The sequence below is a fragment of the Ictidomys tridecemlineatus genome, chromosome X (genome assembly GCF_052094955.1).
Source record: "Ictidomys tridecemlineatus isolate mIctTri1 chromosome X, mIctTri1.hap1, whole genome shotgun sequence".
In the NCBI taxonomy this organism is placed as follows: Eukaryota; Metazoa; Chordata; class Mammalia; order Rodentia; family Sciuridae; genus Ictidomys; species Ictidomys tridecemlineatus.
Window position 1 is genome coordinate 82322838 of NC_135493.1, and position 22370 is coordinate 82345207.

The 22370-nt window shown below is 38.3% G+C and overlaps 1 protein-coding gene and 1 pseudogene across 11 annotated transcripts in view; one reads left to right on the forward strand and one right to left on the reverse strand.

Moving 5' to 3' along the window:
- Klf8 (KLF transcription factor 8) overlaps positions 1-22370 on the forward strand; it is a 233332-nt gene that overhangs the window by 172549 nt on the left and 38413 nt on the right. For 9 of the 11 annotated variants that reach the window (XM_078034786.1, XM_078034787.1, XM_078034789.1 and 6 more), the window contains one exon: positions 3117-3255. Coding sequence is in view for 2 of the 11 variants with exons in the window: in XM_013365437.4 (XP_013220891.2) it covers positions 18403-18679 (277 nt within the window). In the remaining 9 variants the exon portion in view is untranslated. Of the gene's footprint in view, positions 1-3116; positions 3256-17685; positions 18680-22370 lie in introns of those variants that run through there. The other 2 variants (XM_013365437.4, XM_040281529.2) reach the window with 2 other exon arrangements.
- LOC144371588 (52 kDa repressor of the inhibitor of the protein kinase-like) lies at positions 1311-18070 on the reverse strand (annotated as a pseudogene).

Genomic DNA, 22370 nt, shown 5'->3' on the forward strand with positions numbered 1-22370 from the left:
AAATAATTGTTGAGATATTTTAAAATTTCTTAGTATGAAATAAGAATAGAAATATATCAAACAAGAACCTATGGAGGGGGGCTCTATTTGTGGCTCAGCAATAGGGCACTGGCCTAGTACATGCAGGATACTGGGCTCAATCCTCAGCACCACATTTTAAAAAATGAAATAAAGATATTGTGTCCAACTACAACTAAAACAAAAATATTTTTTTTAAAAGAACCTATGGAAAAGCTGTGGCTGTGGCTGTGGCTCAGTGGTGCAGCACTTGCCTAGCATATGAAAGGCACTGGGCTTGATCCTCAGCACCACATAAAAAATAAATAAATAAAATAAAGGTATTGTGTCCATCTACAACTAAAAAAATATGTTTATAAAAGAACCTATGAAATATACAGAAGGCAGTTCTTTTTAAAAAATTCACATTTTATTTAAACTAGAATAAATTATACAAAAATTTATTTTCTTCACCAAAAAAAGCAGTATTTTCTGTATTATTTCTAGATAAACTGCAAAATATTTATTTTGTAGGTTTTCCAGGTCTTGCTTATAAATTAAGACAAGACAGTAGATATAGTCATGGTAAGAATAAAACAGACAAGTCCAAATCGGTGGCCTCTGATTCTGTCTTGACCATGAAGCAGAATGTTCAACATTTACCTGCTAAAATGAAGGCATAGGCTTATGAAGATGTAGGTTCAACAAAGGAATGTACCAGCAAAAGCCAGATGTGGAACAACAATGGCAGACTCTTCCACTCAAACTTTAACTGTAACTTGTTCTTTAAATTGATTTGATAAAGACAAAATCTATACTGAAATCTGTTTGGTGAGATCACAACTCTGTGATTAATTCCCTTAACTGTCCATTACAGATTTTTAAATCACTTAAAACTCCTAAGAGTCAAAGATCAACAGTAGGCTTCATTGCAACATTTCAAAAGATGCCTTCTTTTTTTTATACCTCCTCAAAATGTACTTCCTCAAAATTGATAACAATACCTGACAACTGGATCCACAGTAATAATACATTTTATAGCTAAATGACTTAACTAAAACAATTCCAGAGTGCTGCTAGCAGAGGTCATGCAGAGGTGAAATGTGGTACTTCCAGTGCTATTTTCTGAAAAGATAAGCTTTCAAAGCATGAGAGCTCAAACATTTGCCATGTATATAGGCAGATTATCAATGGCTAATGTATTCTTCAGTGGCCTGTAGGCAAAGATATTTAGTGATTAGGTGACCTACATAATACCTTATAGCTTTTCTTCCAAATATCAAATATAGGAGAAAGCCCATTTTAAAAGTCTTTTAGGTATTTTCAACAGTTTCTGAATTATTGGTAGAAAGATCTGACATAGCTGTATATAGTTTGATATGCGTGTCTACCATTAAATCCAGATCATGTTTTATATCAAATTTATTTAAGCAAAGCCAAGTTACTTGACCTTTGGTCTGTCAAAGTGTTCCTGAATTATGCTTTGAGATGCTTTCGTCCATTTTCAGAGCATTTATTCTCAACCTTTATGAATATACAGGATCTTCAGCAGGGAATATACATTAGAAAAAAACTTGATATCAGGCAGATGGAGGGCTTCATAAATGGTGGATGGAACCCCTCTGTATCTTTCCTTATTTGTTTCCATTTGATTCTCTAACAGTGAAGCTCGACTGAAAGTACATCGGGATAAGGCAAGTCACTTCTGTATATATCAGCATGTTGCTCCTCTGATGTATTGAATTTGAGCTGTCCCATGACTGAGGGTACCAGAGATAAACAGAGCTTTGAGGTACTCTTCTGAAAATAGATCTTTAACTTCCAGAATGATGTGCTCCATTGTTGGAACACTTAGGGTTTCTTTATAGTAAATTTCAGAGGTTAATTGAGATTCCAGGTTACCCTGCTGAGCCCTGTGAAATTTCCCAGGGAGTATAATCTGAATATCAAGTTTGGTTGCCAAATTTGTTGCTTCCTCAAACCAAAACTCATAATAGACTTCAATATTTTCCATTACTTCATTGAGTGAATGCAGCACTGTGGTCAAGCTACTGGTGGCAAAGAAGGCATCAGAAGTTTGCCCTGGAGATTTTTCCCAAATGTTCTTGTAAAATATAAGATATTTTTAAGAACAACAACAGTAGCAAAGTAATCAAAATCTGTTACTGCAGTACAAAGTACAAATGCACAGTTTTTCCATCTAATATTTTTGTCAATATTTACAACATCTAAACATAAAACAAATGCTTGCAGGAAATCCACCAAAATTTAAAAAGCATCATGCCTGCCAGTCCACTGAAAATGGCACTTTTCCTTCAGTTCTTTACCCTTCTTCACTGTTCTGAAAAAGAACAGAAATTACATTGTCAAGTTCTAATAGCAGGGCTGGGGATGTGGCTCAAGCGGTAGCGCGCTCGTCTGGCATGCGTGCGGCCCGGGTTCGATCCTCAGCACCACATACCAACAAAGATGTTGTGTCCGCCGAGAACTAAAAAATAAATATTAAAAATTCTCTCCCTCTCTCTCTCTCTCTCTCTCCTCTCTCACTCTCTCTTAAAAAAAAAAAAGACGTTGTGTCCAATTAAAAAATAAATATTTAAAAAAAAAAAAGTTCTAATAGCAGTTGTGATGATGATGGAAAAAAGAACAAACTCCCTCAATTGTTCCTAATGCAACAGACACCCCCATCACAGGCAGTAATTTTGCCAACATGTTTAAGGTGCAGGAAGAACAGAGTGTGTAAATAGCTTGGGGATATTTCTCTAAAAGTCTAGAAGCAACAACTTTCCTTTCAGAAGAGAACTGCTAGACATAATGTAAGCCTGACCACGACAATAATCCATATTTAGTCTCCACTTCTCAGTTATTGTAGTGTAGAATTTCACAGCCAAAATTTCTGCATCAGCTTCAGAAGGCAGGAAACCCACAAATTCCTCTCTTAGGTTATGAGATTCATGTAGAAACCTCACCAACTTGGGAAGGTGTTCTTCCCCTGCTATGTCCATCACATCGTCAGTGATAATGGAAAAGAAGCATTAGTCTTTCAATTTCCTGAGGGTTTCTTCATGAATAAGCTCTCACAGATCTCTAGAATCTGTTTCTTTTGTGTTTTTGAACAGAATGTGTTAACTGCTGTGGTCTCAAAGCGTTTTCTTAGGACCTCTTCACCAGAATTTATCCAGTACCCCAACAGGGCCTGAAAGTTATCAGGAGTGAAGATACCTTCTGGGACTTCATCAGCCTCATGCTCATCCAGAGGTATGTTTTGTTTTTCCATAAGAATCAAAATTTCAAATAAAGACTAAGTATTCTTTGTTTTCCTTCAAGGGATAAAGGTAAAATATCTTCATTCTGCTCATTCCCCAACCCTTTCTTCTGTACCAGGGTTCTGAGCATTGCCATTGTTTGTTTCTTTATGTTTTTGTTCCTGTTTGGAAGTTCATAAATTTGTGTGTGTGTGTGTGTGTGTGTGTGTGTGTGTGTGTGTGTGTGTTTTCTATGTATTCTATGAGAATTGTTCAAATGACTGGTAAGATCAAATACTATTGGTATTGCATTATCTTGAAAAACTATCCTATAAGGACTCTTATCAATTACTTCACAAGTATGTGCTTCAGTTAATTTTGAGAAATAAAATAATCCAATCATTCTTTAGTTTTGTGATGCCTCTGCAAAATGTATAGGTCTTCAGATCATAGTGGTCTCGGAGTATTTGGCACAAATCAATAATGTTTATTTAGTTGATAAGGTGTTTAATCTTCCAAGTCAGCTCTCCTACAATTCTCCACCCACTCTTGGCATCTGGCAGGATACTGCCAGAACCTGAAGAAGTCCAGGTGGGACTGCATACTCTTTTGCGTGCAGTTGAGGGCAGCACAGAAGTTCAATATGTCACCTGCTTGCTGGCTGGTGCCTAGCCTCCCCTCCCCACCTCCTCAGGGCAGCCAGGCCAGCTGGCCTGCTCGTCAGGGCCTGCACGGGACTGAAGGCAATTCTAAGAGAAAAATTTGTAGCTATAACTGCCTACCTAGCAAGCATAAGAAAGGTCTCAACTAAATAGCCTAGTGATTTGTCTTAGGGTCTTAGAAAAAACAATCCCCAATTCAATATATTGAAATTAATAATAAATATTACAGCTGAAATCAATGAAAAATAATTTTTAAAGTACACAGGATCAGTGAAATAGAGTTGGTTCTTTGAAAAGATAAGATTCAGAAACTCTTAGCCGAACTAACTAAAAGAAAGAGAGAAGACCCAAATTAATAAAAATGGCATTGAACAATAGAAACCACTGAAATCCAGAGGATCATTAAGGATTATTTTGAAAATTTATATTCCCATAAATTGGAAAACCTAAAAGAAATAGATAAATTTGTGGACACTTGAAATATACCAAAAATTTAAAAATGGATATAGAAAATCTAAGCAATGAGATAGAAACAGTAAGAAAAAGCCTCCCAAAAAACGAAAAGCCCAGGAACAGATGGATTCACAGCTGAATTTTACCATATATTTAAAGAATAAGTAATACCAATGCTCCTCAAATTATTCCATGAAATGAAAAGGTAGATAATGCTTCCAAATTCATTCTACAAAGCCAGTATCACTCTGCTACCATAAATAAATAAATACACTTCAAGAAACAATATACCAACAATCTTGTTGAACACTGATGCAAAAATTCTAAGCAAAATTCTTGCAAATAAAATTCAGCAACACATCAAAAAGATCATACATCATGATCTAGTTGATTACATTCCAGCAATTCAAGGATGGTTCAACATTCAAAAATCAATAAATTTAATAGACCAAATACATAGAATCAAGGACAAAAATGACATGATCATTACAATAGATGTAAAATCTTTTGCCAAAAGTAAACAACCTTTCATGATAAAAACCCTGAAGAAACTAGGGGTAAAAGAAACTTATCTCAACATAACAAAGACTATATATGACAAACGCAAAGCCAACATGATATAGAATAGGGAAAAATGAAACCATTTCCTCTGAAATCAGGAACCAAACAAGGATGAGGACTCTCACTGCTCCTATTTAATGTAGTACTTGAAATTTTGGTCAGAGCAATTAGGCAGGAGTAGGAAATTACAGAGATGTATAACAAAAGAAGAAGTCAAATTGTCCCATTTACTGATGATATAATCTATAACACAGAATATCTTAAAGACTCTAACAGAAGACTTCTGGATCTGATAAATAAATTTAGCAAAGTAGCATGATACACAATCAACATACAAGTATCAATAGGTTTTTATACACAAATAATTAACCCACTAAGAAAGAAAACAAGGGGGGAAATTCCATTCATAGTACCTTAAAAACACCTAGAATAAATTTCATCAAGGAAGAAGAAGACCCCTACAAGGAAAATTACAGAACACTGAAAAAGAAATGAAAGAAGATGCTATAAACTGGAAAGACATCCCATGTTAATGAATAGGCAGAATTATTATGGTTAAAATGGCTATATTATCAAATGTGATCTAATGTTTCAATGTAATTCCAATTCCAATTCATAGACCTAGAAAAAATACTACTAAAATTCACAGGAATGATCAAAAGACCAAGAACAGCAAAAGCAATTCTGAGCAAAAGGGGCAATGCTGAAGTCATTACAATACCATATTTCAAATTATACTACAATGTTATACTAACAAAAAAATTTCATTATACTGACATAAAAACATACATGTAGACCAATGGAATACAATAGCATAAACAGAGACAAACACACAGATACTTTCATCTTATTTTTGCTAAACATGCCAAAAACATACATTGGAGAAAAGACATCCTCTTTAACAAATGGTACTGGAAAAACAGGATCATTATCTATCTATCTATCTATCTATCTATCTATCTATATATATATATATATATATATATATATAGAGAGAGAGAGAGAGAGATTATATATACATAGATAGATATAGATATATACACACAAACACACACACACACACACAGATCCCTATCTCCACCCCACATAAAATTCAGCCCAAACCATGTCAATGAACTAAGAATTAGATCAGAAACTTTGCACAGTGAACACATGTAAAAGAAAACATAGAAGAAACACTCCAACATAGAGGTGCAAGCAACAACTTCCTCAATAAGACTCCTGTAGCTCAGGAAATAATATCAAAAGTAAATGAATAGAATTGCATCAAATTAAAATGCTTCTGCATATCAAAGGAAACAACAGCATGAAGAAAGAACCTACCAAATGGAAGAAAATCTTTGCTGGCTACTCTTCTGACAGAAAATTAATATCCAGAATATATAAAGACCTAAAAACCTAAATAGCCAAAATACAAATAATCTATTTGATAAATGGGCAAATGTATGAAATGGGCACTTATCAAAAGAAGTACAAATGACTAACAATTATATGAAAACTGTTTAACATCCTTAGCAAATCAAATCAAAAGTACAATGAGATTCTGTCTCACTCCAGTCAGAATGGCAGTCATCAAGAACACAAATAACAATAAATGCTGTCAAGAATGTGGGGAAAATGGAATACTTATATGCTGTTAGTGTGAATGTAAATTAGTATAGCTACTATGAAATCAGTGTGCAGGTTCCTCAAAAAAACTAAAATTTGAACTACCATATAACCCAGCTATACCATTCCAAAATATTTATCCAAAAGATTAAAAAACACCATACTTGAAAACTATAGTAATACATGCATTCCCATGTTTATAGCAGCACAACTCATAATAGCCAAGTTATAGAACCAGCCTAGGTATATGTCAACAAATGAATGGATTAAATTGTGGTATATATTCACAATTTTTACTTAGTCATAAAGAAGAATGAAATTATGTCATTTGCAGGAAAATGGATGGAACTAGAGAGAATCATATAAGCAAAATAAGGCAGACTCAGAAAAACGAATGTCATATGTTTTGTCTCGTATCTGGAAGCTAGAGGGGAAAAAGGATCATGAAAATAGAAGGTAGACTAGTGGAGTAAAGAGGATCAGAGGGAGGGAAAAGGGGAGGGCAAGAGGTGGTACTGGGGAACAAAATTTATCAAATTATGTGCATCAAATTATGTTACATGTCACAATGCAACCTACTATTTTGTATAATATGCACTAATAGATTTTTAATGGCCTTTTCTGTCACCATGGAAACGTACCTCTTGCTTTGTCGCTACTCATGCCAACACTAGATGAACCTCCCCTGGTCTCATTTCAAAACAGTATGTCTAAGGACAGGTATAAGCCTGCAAAAAAGGATTGTCATTTACAAAAACTCACACAAAATTAAAATAGTCCTTTATTCAGACCTCAAGTCTCTCTTTTTGAGATTCCTGTGATATGTCCTATATATGAGTCCAAATTCAATCAGGAAAAATGAAAAGGGTAGTATATTGTGTGATCTTGATGAAATTACTTAGCTTCTCTCTGTTTCTATTTTCTCATCTGTAAAATGGGGATAATAATGCTTATAATAATAAAGCTTATAATAATGCTTATTATATGTAAAGTGCTTAAAACAGAACTAGTGTATAGCAAGTACTCCAATCATGTTCATTGTTGTCATAGAAATGTAAATTAATTTCAACCTCACATTCTTACTCCAATTCTCATTTATGAGAGAAAAGAACTACTACAACCTACCCTACTCCCATCATTATAACCCATTGTCATCTAAAAACTTTCAGGAGCTAGTAGATCAGAGAAGTCAAAGATGAATGTTTCATTAAAAAAAAACAATGAGGATTATTATTCAGTCAACCTGGCAATTAAATTAATCAATATTTTTGAGAAAGTACTCTTCCAAGTGCTAGATTATATCTATGAATAAAGTTGACCTGGTTTCTGCCTACACAAAAAATAGGTCCAGTTGGAAAGATGGGCTTAAAAGAAATAATTATACAAATGTGTAGCATATCTAATTACAAACTGTGTTTATTGCTACTAAAGGAAAATTATTCTGCCAAATGTGTAAGTGAAGAGTAACATTCATCCAAGATTTGTGTACTTTGGCTTGCAAAGCATTGTCCTGAGTAGTTGGCAAATGTTCATTGAGGAGATGAGACTAGGAAGAAAAGCATGTGTTATTTGCAGAGGCCTTTCTTGAAAGTCATACTGGAGATTTTATTTTTTGTCTTAAGAGCAATGAGTCACCTTTCAGAACTTTCTGATTTTAGAATGGTCGATCCTAGTTGTAGTTCAAGAGGACAAATATGGTCAGTGAGATCAATTAGGAGGTTCTTTTGATAATCTAGGTAAGAAATTATATGATTCCTTCCATTAGTAGTGTTATATGTTCATGCTCCTTCAGTATCCTTTTCTGAAACTGATATGACTAATATAAGTGAAGATTGTGATATGATGATGCTTTACAAATAATTCATCTTATTTTTTATTCTAATTATGTAAACAAAGCCAGGCAAGGTGGCACGTACCTGTAATCCCAGCATCTCCGGAGGCTGAGGCAGGAGGATTCAAAATTCAAGGCCAGCCTCAGAAATTTAGCAAGGCCCTAAGAAAATTAGCAAGACCCTATTTCAAAATAAAAAATATAAAAAGGGTTGGGTATGGTGGCACATGCCTGTAATCCCTGTGGTTTAGGAGACTGAGGCAGGAGAATGGAGAGTTTAAAGCCAGCCTCAGCAACAGCAAGGCACTAAGCAACTCAGTGAGACCCTGTCTCTAAATAAAATAGTGCTGGGGATATGGCTTAGTGGTCAAATGCCTCTGAGTTCTATCCCCAGTACCCCCCAAAACAAATAAACAAACAAACAAATAGGGCTGGGGATGTGGCTCAGTAGCTAGCACCCCTGGGTGTTATCACCAGTACCCCCCCAAAAATACTAATTACAAAAATGATATAAATCAATGATAGGTACAGGCAACCACTTCCTTAGTAAGCCTCCTATACCTCAGAAAATAATATGAAGAATAAATAAATAGGATGGTAACAAATTAAAATGCTTCTGCTGGAATATTTGTGTTCTTATAAGGGCTGTTTTAGGTTTCCAAGATAGTGTGCTATTGCTGTGTCCTACAGGGGGGGATTAACACTGACTTCATATGGCATAAGGGATGGAAGGGGCAAAAGGGACAAACTCTTTCCTGTAAGCCATTTATAAGGGCACTAATTCTATTCATGAGGGTGGAACCTTCATGGCCTAATCATCTCCCTCTTATTATCATCACCTTGGAAATTAATATTTCAACATATGAATTTAGGGAAGGGGGAACATGTATTCAGACCACAGCATTGTATATTATAGATATACTATAATTTAGCTACCCAATATATTGTTGCTGAACATTTAGATTCTTTACAACTTTTCATTATATTTATTTTCATTATATTTAAATATAGGGTGTTCTTTTTTGTCTTCATTTCTGTTTTGTGTAAATAGAAACACTTATTCTCACTATTGCGCTTGTTTACCTGGTAAACAACATAGTAAATCACCTTAGACTGAGATGGCATCCCTAGCCCAGGAGGTTTTAATTATCTTTCTCTAACGAACCAAGGTAACAACAGGTGGTAAGGTATATGGAAACTGTGTTATATAAGAAATAGATTAAGAAATCTGGGATGTTTATGGCAAAAGAAGGAAGGTGAGTCATTTCAGGGATCATGATATGGAAAGAGTAGACTTGCTCTACATTTCTCCAGAGTTGAGTTCCCAGAGGAATTAGTAAAAATTTCAACAAGACATAATTCATTGTAATGTAATACATGTTGTGTATCCTTTACTCAAAACGCGTGGGACCCAAGGTGTTTTGGATTTCAGATTGTTTCATAATTTGGAATGTTTACATATATACATAATGAGATATCTTGCAGATGGGACCCAAGTGTAAACAGAAAATTCATTTATGTTACATATCCACCTTATACAAATAGCTTGGAGGTAATTACGTACAATATACTTAACGTGCTTGCATTTTGACTGCAAAACATCACATGAGGTCAGGTATGGAATTTTTCATTTGTAGTGTCATGTCAGCCCTGAAAATGTTTCAGAATTTGGAGCATTTTGCATTTTGGATTTTCACATGAGGAATGTTCAACCTCGTAATAACAAAAATGTACATACTGCTTACTCTGTGCCAAGTACTGTTCTAATCATGGTACATGTACACACATTAAATTACATAATCCTCTAACTGTCCTATGTGGTGCATACTATCATAATCTCTGTTTTACAAATGAGAAAACCAAGACCTGGGTAGATTATGTAACTTGTCCAAAGTCAATAGTTAATAAATGGTGATACCAGAATTAGCAACCAGGCATCTCTAAGTCTAAATTATTTCATTCTACGAACTTGTATCATATGACAGATTCTGTACTAAGAGCTGAAAGCATAAAGTTGATTGACCTAGTGATGATTCAACTCCTAACCTCAATTATCTGACAGTCAAATTGGTAAGATTGCTACATAAATGGTATATTATAATGTTGTGATCCCTAACAGAAGTACCTTACAGTGCTGTAAGAGCCAGAAGAGGGATCCTTAGCACACACTGGAGGTTCAAGAAAGAATGGAAGGCTTTACCTAGGCTCAGTGGAAAAATGACATGTTCTGTTAGTTCTGCTATAGGCATAGGAGGAAGCAACAAGTTTATATTGTATTTATTGATTTCAGGTTACCCTTCCTCTAAATAAAGGTGTCTAATTAAGGAATTTTTCAATTGGGAGGAGAATTGGATTCACGCTGTTTTTGCTAAAGTTCAATTATTAATGTTTCACTTTCATGATTTAGACCATATCTGAGTACCACCTGTACTTTCATTTACTTAATATGCTTCTTTAAATGAACTGACTTATTTTACTAAAATAAATTTCATCAAAAATAGCACTACCATAAATGGAAAGCCAGCTTTACTCTCCATAAATAGAAAGTAACCATAAAAATAAATACATACTATTAGAAAATATTTATCTATGTACAACCTAAAATAATCTTTCATACCACTATTGCATGCCACATGTTGAAAAACACTGAATGAAATAACTTCTTCAGGCACTTCTACACCAACATTCTGTGATTGAGTAAATAACTCTTGCTATGATGTGTGACTCCAAAGTTTTATTTTCAGCGTATTTGTGTATATTCACTCAATTTGTTTCTCACGTAATCCGGATCATTTCAACATGTCTCCACCATGTAAACAGTTGTTATTGGCTATATCTTCATGACAAAATCGATTTTCAATCCTGATCAAACCATTTATTTCACCGTAGAAAGTGAATTACTACTGATACTCTTCCTGCTATACTCTTTTAAATTCACTACTGGCCAGGCATGAGAAGGAAGTATCCTGTCACTGTGGCTCCATGGTAGACTGCTCCAACTATATTTGTAGTGTTGACCTGAGAGGAGAAAGGACTACTATAATACAGGGCTATTTGGTCAAACATAGAACAGGAAATAAAGAACAAAGCTACAATATTTCAATAGGTGTGTTTGCAGAATGGTTTTAAGAAAGCAACAAAGACCCTTCCTTTCTCTTCTCCCTTTCACTTTCTGAGGGAAGTGATAAGACTTCCATGGGCAGAAAAGTAAAGGCCAATCTCCTGTTGGTTTGGGGGACAGTGGGAGATGGACACCACCCCTCTTTGGGGAAGTGAAAACTGCTTGTGGTAAGTAACATGAGGATGATAACTATGAGCCTGCCTCTGGTGGCCTGCAGGGCCCTGACACATCTCTGGATTAGCTCAGTGATAAAGGAGTTCCTGTTCTATTTATACATTTCCTTAGACAATCTCATATTTATTTGTTTAATACAAAAGCAAGAATGCAAGTCTTTTTTGTACACCCAATAGGAACCTTCCCTGACTCAGGAATATACATTTTGGGGACACGGCCAAGGATGTTATCCATTTCCTGCAGGTGAGGCTGAGGCTCCCAGTTTTTCTGGTTTGACTTGGTTGCTGATTATGAAGCCTCTTCCCTGCCCCAATTTATGGGTGTGGTGGCTTCTGGGGTATAAAATGGTGTGGAAAATTCATGGACACCCAACTCCCTAACCCTACCCCAACACATACACACACACACACACACACACACACACACACACACACACACACACACACACAGCCCTAGTCAAGCTCTTAGCTCATAAAGTTAGCAGCCTGAGGCACAACTAACTTATAGGAGTTAAAGGGCCTGCTAGAGCTTGTCTAGGATGGTGGTATGCCAGTAGAATTTCAAACCCTGGCCCACTGGCCATTCCTTAGGTAAATTTAATCATGCCTCCAAATGTCTTGAGCAAGAAGTTTAGTTATTAGTTTTTATTAATTAGTTTACTTATATACACAGGGAAAGGGGTTATGTGGATCATGGGATATGTTCTCAATATATTTAGCCAGAGACTCAAAGTTGCTAAAAAATAATGGTTAACCTTTACTGAGACCTTCATTTGTGGCAGGTGCTGTGCTTTGTAGGCTACAAACTCCGCAGGGGCTGATCTAGGTTTGGTAGGGCCTAAAGTTTATACGACTATGGGGACCCTTTCTAAGGAAAACATAGGTTGATTCCTTCCAGAGTTTTGGAAAAGGGCCTGAAGGCTCAAATTCATTAGTGTCACTGTGAAAGCCACCTCTGCATCTTATTTAATCTTTTTGATAATTCTGTTAAGTAAGTGCTAGCAGTATCTCTGTAAAAGAAATAGGTGAGAAAGCATGTTTAGAGATATGAAGGCACTTGCTCAAAGTTGTATAGTTTATAAATTAAGCCAATTCCCATAATCTCCTTCAAGGTTTTCTCCTCTTAGCTAAATAGATTTCCTCCTCCGAAATATCCTTATCCTTTGCTGGCAGTAACCTTAGTGCTGTCCTCTGGGACACGTGAGGAACTTAACACTGGTTCAACATTAGCAGTGGAGCAAAAGGTCTCCTTCTAGCTGATTTTTCAGGAGGAGTAGGACCTCTGGGAAACTGCAGAGCAAGAAGAAAAGTGGGTGAGGAGGGCAATTTTGTTCCCACTAGGTCAGAGCCATGAACTAGTTTTAGCAACATTTTTGTTGTTCCTTGAACAACAGTGACTTAAGAATGCAGATTTTTCTGTTTATGTACTGCTTGACTTCTCTCCCCCTCCCCAGGCCAGCTCTCCCCAGCTGGGCCCCTAACTCTCCTTCCTTTCCCCCTCCCTTGCTCACTTCACCCTATTCTGCCCCACCTTCCCTTCACTCCCAGCTCTTCAAGCCTTCTTTTTAAAAGTGTTGTTGTTGTTCTACTGGGAGCTAGGAGGGTGGAGTCCTCTTACTGAGGCTTTTCCTCCTCCCCTCCCTCTAGCCCTCAGACTGGGCTCCACCCTGGTAGTTTGTCAGTTGGCTTTCAGGAGGAGGAGGAGAAGCAGCAGGATGAAGAAGGGGGAAAGAGAACAGCATCTTGTGAGCCCTGACACGTGGTGTGTCTACATACTTCTCAGCTATCTTTCACTAAGTTAAACATTTAATTTAACTCTTATCTTCCTCATCTGATTCTTTGGGTACATAAAGGAAAGTGCGGGCTGCTTCCTCAAGCAGTGGATTTCCCTCAGGCTCTGGGTGGAATAGACAGAGTTGAAGACATTTCAGGTTACTATTTGGTATATTTCTTAAATCTGCTAAAGAAAGGAGAACCTGTGGTGCTTCCTAGAAGGAAAGGGAAAGTGATCACAACTTTTACTTCTTCATACCTGCTCTCAAAATCTTTCTTCAGACATAGGCATCAGTCACATTCTTATTATTAGTATCAAGAAGTAAAGAATATAAAGAAAAAGCCGTGCCTTTCCCACCAAATGTGGTTATGGGGTACAAAGTTCTCTGTGTGTCACTTTTGACTCCTAATTTAAGTGAGACAGAGGCCATACCTAAAATATTCAAAAGGAAAATGTGGACTAATAGACTGAGTATGATAAAACCAAGGGCTCCTTACTGGAGCCCCTTGGATAAAATGAATGCTCTCATTTCTCCCCTTAGCACCTAGCATCGTTCTTGATACAACCCAGATGCTTAATTTACTTTTATTTACTAAACAGAAGAATGGATGGGAAAGAATCTAGAGTTTGTTTATAAAAGGTTCAAGAATTTACTTCATGTTTTTCAAAAGCTGAATTTGTTATATGAGGTCAAGTTTTCTACCCAAGTAAAATTGAGGCATAAAAACAATAACCCAGGGTTGGGCTGGGGTTGTAGCTCAGTGATTGAGCACTTGCTTCACGTGCATGAGGCACTGGGTTTGATTCTCAGTGCTACATAAAATATAAATAAAACAAAGATACCGTGTCTATCTACAACTAAAAAAAATGTTAAAAAAACAATAACTCAGGGTTAAAATAAATTACTTAATCAGAAAAAAGTTTAATAAGAATATAGAATGTTTGGCTATCTGCAAGATAGCTTTTATTTTTTAAACCAGGGACTGAATCCAGGCATGATTAACCACTGAACAACATCCCCAGATCCCCAGACATTTTTATTTTGAGATATGTGTCTCACTAAGTTGCTAAAACTAACTTTGAACTTGCAATCTTCCTACCTCAGCCTCCTGAGTCACTGGGATTACAGGTGTGCACTACCATGCCTGGCTGGATAGGGCTTCAGCCTTTCCATATTGAATAAGGAACTCATGGTGACCTTAAGGTACAGCCAACCTAGACCGGGAATTCTAGTGGCTACTCTCTTAAATTTTTACTATAGTTATCTACTCATCTTCATCTTTACAACATAAAAATGCATTCATGATATAAACAACCTAATACATTTGAATCTGAAACTCTTTCCAGTGTTGCTTAAAATTGCCTTGGTTGGAATGGTGAAAATCTTGAGTAGTACTTCCTAAATTTCATATATTAAGAAACTAAGGCTCCAAATGATAGAGTGATTCTTTTTTAAAAAAAAATTTCAGTTGTCAATGGACCTTTATTTTATTTATATGTGGTGCTGAGAATCAAACCCAGTGCCTAACACATGTTAGGCAAGAGTTCTACCACTGAGCTACAACCCCAGCCTGAAGTGATTCTTTTTAAAGAGAACTGTACTCATGTCAATATGATTCCCTGTCATTCACCTTGTAAGCAGGGAGGGGGTACAGGGAGTGGTGGAGAGATATGGTAGAGTAAGATAAGGAGTTATTTATAAATCCATACTACAGGAACATTCATGCAGCAAATATGTATATATGTTCTCTAATCTCTGCCCCTCGGTTTTCTCTTTTATAAACTGGTGATAGTAGTTTTAAGGTCCTTGCTTAGCATCTGGATGGCCATCTTAAGTGACAGCCATTTTAAGGGAAAATTTTTTGCTTTCCCGCCCAAGGGCCCCAAAGGTATTTCTGAGAAAGGCTTACCACTCCCTCATACCAACCCAACCCTTAACTGCTGTATTAGGACCCACCCACTGTGATTCCTGAGCCTCCCCCATAAAAGTCCTAGAACTCAAGCCTATTTTGCCTCTCTCTTCTGTAGAGAGATGGCTTTTATTTGTCAGCTCTGACAAATAAACTCTCATGTGTTTTTCTGCCTGGTCTCCCTCTTTCATTTATCACTTACCTGGCTCTCGTTTCTCACTTTCCCTTCAGTAATCCCTACTCACAGGATTGTCAGAAGAATTTTTAATGATTTAATAGACATAAAGAGCTCTACAACAGAGTTTGTCACATAGTTAGTGCTCAATAACTATTATAATTGTTAAACATAATAATGCCTGTCATCCAAGTTACAGGTATTATAGTATCTGGTATCTAACCTCAGAGACTTTATTAAAGGAAGAAATTATATAAACAAATATGTGTTTGGAGTGAAGAAGGCAAAGAGAAAGAAGTTTTGCCTGAAGGAAATAAATAAGAAGGAAAGCTACCTTGAGTTAGTCCTTTTAAGAAGGTAGTCAGAGAGTTTAGGCTATTTCAGATACAGAAAGTAAAGTGACTCCAATAGCCAAGCTATGGAACCAACCTAGATGTCCATCAAGAGACGAATGGATAAAGAAAATGTGGTGTATGTATACACAATAGAGTATTACTCAGCCATAAAGAAGAATTAAATTATGATATTTGCCAGTAAGTAAATGGGTGGAACTGGAGACCATCATGCTATGTAAAATAATGCAGACCCAGAAAGTAAAAAGTCAAATGTCTTCTCTGATATGTGGAAGCTAGTCCAAAATAAGGGGAAAAGAAAAAAAAACTGAGGAAGGGGGATTCCATCAAAATAGAAGAAAGATCAGTGGAATAGAGGAAAGGGATTGAGGGAAAGGAGAAGGGATAAGTACAGTCAAATGAAACTAACCAAACTTTCCTATGTACATATATGAGTATACCACAGTGAATCTCACCACCATGTATGTCCATAAGGCAACAGTTTTCAAAAAGTAAAAAGTAAGGTTGGAAACAGGCCAGGATTCTCAGGGATTTGCAATCCAGGGAAGACCTAGGACAGCAGTAAAAGCTCTGGTGCTGGAAAGGTAGACAGGGGCCAGACCACAGCAAGTTAAAAGACCCCAGTCTTGATGTCATTTAGGTGGCTAAACTATGGGAGAAAGAAAAATATGTTTGGGGAGATGAGGATGAAAAATGAGATGCTTAGAAAGTATGCAGGCAGAAATAATAATTAAGTGGGCCTACCTGTTGTGAAGTATTGGGCTTTGACCCTGTTTCCTTAAATTAACAAAGGAGACATGGAGGGTACAATAGTACCTACTTTCCAGAGTTGTTACCAGGAATAAATAGAGAAATGATGAATGTTAAAGCACCTAGTCCAGTGACTTGCCCATATTAAGTGCTGAACCCATAGCAACTATTATTATTTCTCTTTCCTTGCTGCTCCCTCCCTTCCTCTGCTTTGTTTCTTGTCTCTCTTCTCTTTCCTCCTCTTTAGAAGAATTGTGGTAGGCAAGAGCTACTGAAAGGGGGCTGTGGTTGCTTGTTACTTCCTGACCTCCCATTAAAATTAACTAGAGAAGGACTTTCAGGCAAGGGCAAAGAAATCCTGGAAATGTGGCTCCTATCCTGTGGATGCAGCTCTACAGGGATCTTCGCCAATGCCTAGCTGAGAGGCGGTCCCAGGGGGTTGAAAACACTATTCTTAGAGATCTGGTATCTGGGAGACTGAGAACGCCTTTCTTAAGTCTCCCAGCTGGGCCACACAGTATTTGCAATTCTTCTTACCCATCCTCTCCTTTACCTTCACCTCCTTCCCTCCTCTGTTAGTAGATAGATATGCAACCAGCTCCAATCTCCTTTCCTCTTAGCATCCTCCCTGAGAAGGCACTGTGACCTCACTGTCCTTGCTGGTGTCACACGTTACCATGGAGAGCTAGGAGGGTAAATATCGCTTCCAGTTGCCAGTTTTCTTTTCTTTTCTTTAATGGAGAATATCATGCTAAGCGAAGTAAGCCAGCTTTCTTATTTCTCTCCTTTCCCTCTCCCTTTCTTCCCAGGCATCCCCAGCCCCAATCTCTACACCCCTCATCGTCCCCTGAGAGTTAGCAGAACGCGAGTAGATAAATGACCGAATAGTGTGTTAACAAGCTTCTTTCTGGGACGGATAAGGAACTGAAATTGATTCGAGTTGTACCTGCTGCTGCTGGAGACACAGAGAGGCAGCCGCCAGGGGCGAGGCCAGTTCTCTCCGCCCAGGGCCCCGCCCCAACCCCTTCCTTCTCCCTCCGCCTTCTCAGCCCCACCCTTCTCCACCTCCTCCTACTTTGCTCTCTCCTCTAGCGGCCGCTTGTCCCTTTTAAGGAACTCCACCCTAGGTGGAGTCCTCACGATAGTCACACCTCTCTTCTGGGCCTAGCCGGGCGGAGAAAGACGGAATCACTCCACCCACTCAGGTTGCCCAGAGAGCACTTCAGGTTCTGACCCGTGTGGGGCTCGAGGTCCCCAGTGGTGCAGCTAGGTGCCTCCAAGAAACCCCGCCCCAGAAGACCCGCAAGAGTTGCTGCTGTTTTTTCGCTGAAGCCCCTTCCCTGGGCTGGTGTTCTATATGTTTCGACCAATCGTCGGCATTTTCTCCTCCCTTCTTTCTTTTTAGGAAGGCGCTGGGGTGTGCGGCGGCAACCGCGGTGGTGAAGGGATCCTCTCATGGTATCTCCTCGTGGGGAACGTTCCTGTCTTGAATGATTCCTTCTCCGCCTCAACTTTGTGTTCAAGTAGTGTTTTGAGGTTTAGGGTGGGTTTTTTTTTTTTTAGCCCCCACCCCCGGCCCTCTCCATTTTCAAGGGTGTGCGGAGTTCAGAGGATGGGTGGAGAGTGGGCTTGGCCGGAACTAAATTGGTGGAGGTAAAAGGGGAACGGAGGATCTTTAGCATTGGCCCCTTCGGCCCAGCAAACCCACTTTATTTTTAGCCGAGGAAAAGCTGCAGGGGGAGGATTCTTTTTAGAAAGTCTGCTCTGCCGGCCCTGATTTTTGGGTTGGATGCTTGAGAGCTTTGTTTCCCTTGTTCTAAGGGTGGCCCAGCTGGGGCTGAATCGACTCCCTCCCTTTTCGCCTTCCTCCCCATTTTCCAGCCAAGAGAAAAAGGGGAGGTGGGGGGCCGAGAAAGAGAAGGCAAGAGCTAGTCGCCTGGCGCGCTGTCAGACAGGGGCGGGTGTGAGGGGAGCAGCTGTCTTGCGACCAGCTCAGGGGTATGAACCTCCTGGAGGACGGCATGAGCTCCGGACACTTCAGGAGTCCTCAGCTAGAGACATGGGCGGTAAGTGACTCCGGGATTAGAACCCACCCACTCTCATCTCCTCCGTCTAGATTCTACCCCTCCCCCCTACACACACCCACTTCTCTTTGGGTTTTAGAAGTGGAGGGGGCGGGGGCGGGAAGCGGAAGGGTAAGAACACTGTGTGGAATCAAATGAAACTCAAGGGAAATGACTTTGCTAAAGCGTTGAGCAAAGAGGGGCTAAGAAGGGGAAGAGATACTTTTGGGGGGCTTCGTGAAAGTAGTGAAAGAGGACAAGAATGGATGGATTTGTCTAGTTTAGTCCATCCTGGCTCAATGCTCGCAAATCCCCCTTAAGCGGTAAAGGTTTGTCTTTGACTTAACCCCACATAGCCAAAGTCGCAGCCAGCAAGAACAGTATTCAGAAAGCCGAACTAGGTAACTCCCTCCACCCCCCCTGCCAAGCACTAGCCGGTACCTAGAAATGCTTCTAAAAAGGAGGAGGAGGGGGCAGGGGGCTAAGGTGGGAACCTGGGCTATTAGGGACACGAATCGCGAGACCCTGGAAGGAGCCGCAGGGGAGGAGCTGCTTAGGGCGTGCCAGTTCTTTAAGGAGGGGCTGAGCTTGGTTGGAGGAGGAAGCCCAAGCCTAAGGCCCAGCCCGGGCCCTTTAAGACGTGGCCAAGGCGGTTGGTTCGTCTGTGTAGGTGGAAGATTGGGCCGAATTGCTGCGATTGCTTGAGCTAATGGACTTGCTCGGCCACTTGGTGGAGCTTTTTATGTGTGTAGGTTTTTGTTTTGTTTTGTTTTACCGTAAGAATTTTGGGGAAAATAAACACAAATAGGTAGCCAAGGAAACGATGTCATATTTCTTTAATATTGTCTTCATTGTGAAGAAAAACATATACTAAGCACCTATCTGTCAGCAAGAGTAATAATAGCTGGAAAAAGAGAATAATCTCCAAATCTGAATTTTAAACTAACAAAAACTGATGGTTTGACAGTAACAGAAATATCTGCTTTGAAACCCTACTACCACCCCTAACCAGTAGTGTGACTCTGGGCATTGCTTTTCTCTACAGGATGCAGATTAATAATTATATCTCAAAAGACATTCAGGTAAATTAAATACTATAGTGTATGTGATACAGACTGCTACTTGTTGTATCTTAGTTTCACTTTTCTTACTCAGTTTGGTACTCTCTCTGAGCATTTATGATAGAATTGGTACTTTTGCTGTCCTTAAAATACCACCTAGGTGAAGTGAAAGGAGGCCTAGGAAGACTGAATTAGCCTGCCCAAAGGCTGAGGCTAGAACGTAGGTTTTATTTGCTTCTGATTTAACATTGTTCCCACTGGACTTTATCAGCTCTAAGAGAAAAGGCCACTAAACTGCCTTTCCCCTCATTCTTTGGGTAACTTAACCAGGACAATATAGCCAATGGGACCTTTGGACAACAAAAACCAGTGACACATAAATGACCTCATCATACTCTTTAAAGTTTGGGGGAAACCCTGACTTTGGTAAAGGTTGGGGACAAAGAGAATACACTGGGAACAGTGTCTTCAGGTTAGCTTAGGGAACAGGCAGGCAGAAAACATAAGAAGGGCAGAAATATAACTTTAAAAGTAAAAGCAACAAATGCATTTATCTAGTCAGTTCTCAAGATAGAACTCGTGTCTCTACTTTCATAGCACTAGGGAACTATAGGTCCCTTTTGCTTAGGCATTCAGGTTACAATAGAAAGAACATTAGAAGTAACAGAAACATTGGGGGAAAAAACATCAACTAGGTCATCACCTTCACTCTCATTGTTCTAGTATATTCATTTTGATGGGGTAAATACTGGGGATTGAACCCAGGTGTTCTATTTCTAAGCTATATTCCCAAACCTTTTTATTTTTTATTTTGAGATGGGATCTGGCTCAGTTGCTAGGGCTGGCCTCCAACTTGCAAACCTTCTACCTCGGTATGCACTACCATGCTGGGCTAGTATATGAATTTTAGAGATGGAGTTCTTAGTGGTTCAGATATCTGAATTCTAGTAACCAATATATCAAGCCCAGTCAAGTTGTTCATCCTTCCAGATTGTCTTTGATGATGGGGAATATCAACCATTCATTCTTCCTCTTTCTGGCAGAGGCTCTATTATTATTTGATTCACTTATATGTTCACCTTTGCCCTGAGTCAGTTACACTGTATGGCCTCATTTAATTGGTTAAATGAAGACAAGATTGCCTTTGGATACATAATTTATTTAGTAAATGTATATTGACATACTATGTGTTAGGCACTGAGAAATTTTTTTAAAAACTTAATTTCCTATTTCTTTTGAATCTCTTCTTTATCCTCCCATCCAAACCTGAATCTTCCCTTAAATTCTACCTTTGCCCTGGCCTCCCACAGCATGTCTATTCTTTAGATGTCCTTGTCTGTTCTGTTTCATTGATACCACAAATAAAATGCTTATAATGTTCTTATTTTCATGATTTTTCCTGAACAGTATTTATAGTATTCCTTCCATCATTAATCCCAACTTAAATGCCATTTCTATGATTCTTGCATCTAGAAATGCTTTTTTGAGGTTCCATATTACTTTTCCTGCACTTTCTGGAAACCGCATTACTCTTTGTCCTGCATTACATATCTAAGCCCTTACCCCTTTTTCCGACTGCCAAGGCACTCAGTGACGAGTAGTGTCATTGTATCTTTATAATACTTAGCTAATCACCTTTCCCTTGTAAATGCTTTGTACATATTTTGTAGATTATTGTCTGAGGTCTAGTTCTAAAATACCATTATTTTTGTAAATGAAGGAATACTTGATTGAGATGAAGTCTCTCATTATCATCTCTAAAATTATATTATAATTTGTGATTATAAATAATGTAAGTAAAGCATTGGACTCAGTGCCTGACATGTAATACAAATTTCATAAGTGGAAGGTCTCATCATTTTTGTTTTGTTTTATTTAAATGTTTCTGTGTGATTGTGGGAGAGGAATATAGATTGATGGGACAGGAAGTTGGATATAAATGTTTGGAACATAGCTGCTGTATGTAATATACTAAAAGATATTGTCTGTGTATTTAAATGAATTGGATATATATATATATATATATACACAAATCAAACTCTGGGATTTTTATTCTATTTTGGTACTGGGGATTGAACTCAGGGACACTCAACCACTGAGCCACATCCCCAGCCCTATTTGTATTTTATTTAGATACAGGGTCTCACCGAGTTACTTAGCGCCTTGCTGTTGCTGAGGCTAGCTTTGAACTCACAATCCTCCTGTCTCCGCCTCCTGAGCTACTGGGATTACAGGTGTGTGCTACTATGCCCAGCTGCCCCAGACTCTTATCGATCCATCATTCAAGACTTCTCCTTTCCACTTCCCTGGTTAAGAAAGTTACATTACATCACTATCATAATCTTGAGGAATTTAATTAAACTTTGTACTTGTTCTCATCTGTGTATTGAGAATAATAATAGGAACTAATTCATGGAGTGGCAGTGAGAAGTAAATATGTTAATTTTGTTAAACAGAAGAATGCATGAAAACATAGTAAGCGGTGAGAAAATGTAGTTGTTATGGTTCTTATAACTGATACTCAAAATGCAGGCATCAGACTTTTCCTTCTTTCTCTGTTTCCTCATCTACCTAGGTGCCAAAGGTTTTTTTTTTTTCTCTTTGTATCTGGCATTAGTACATACTTTCCTTTT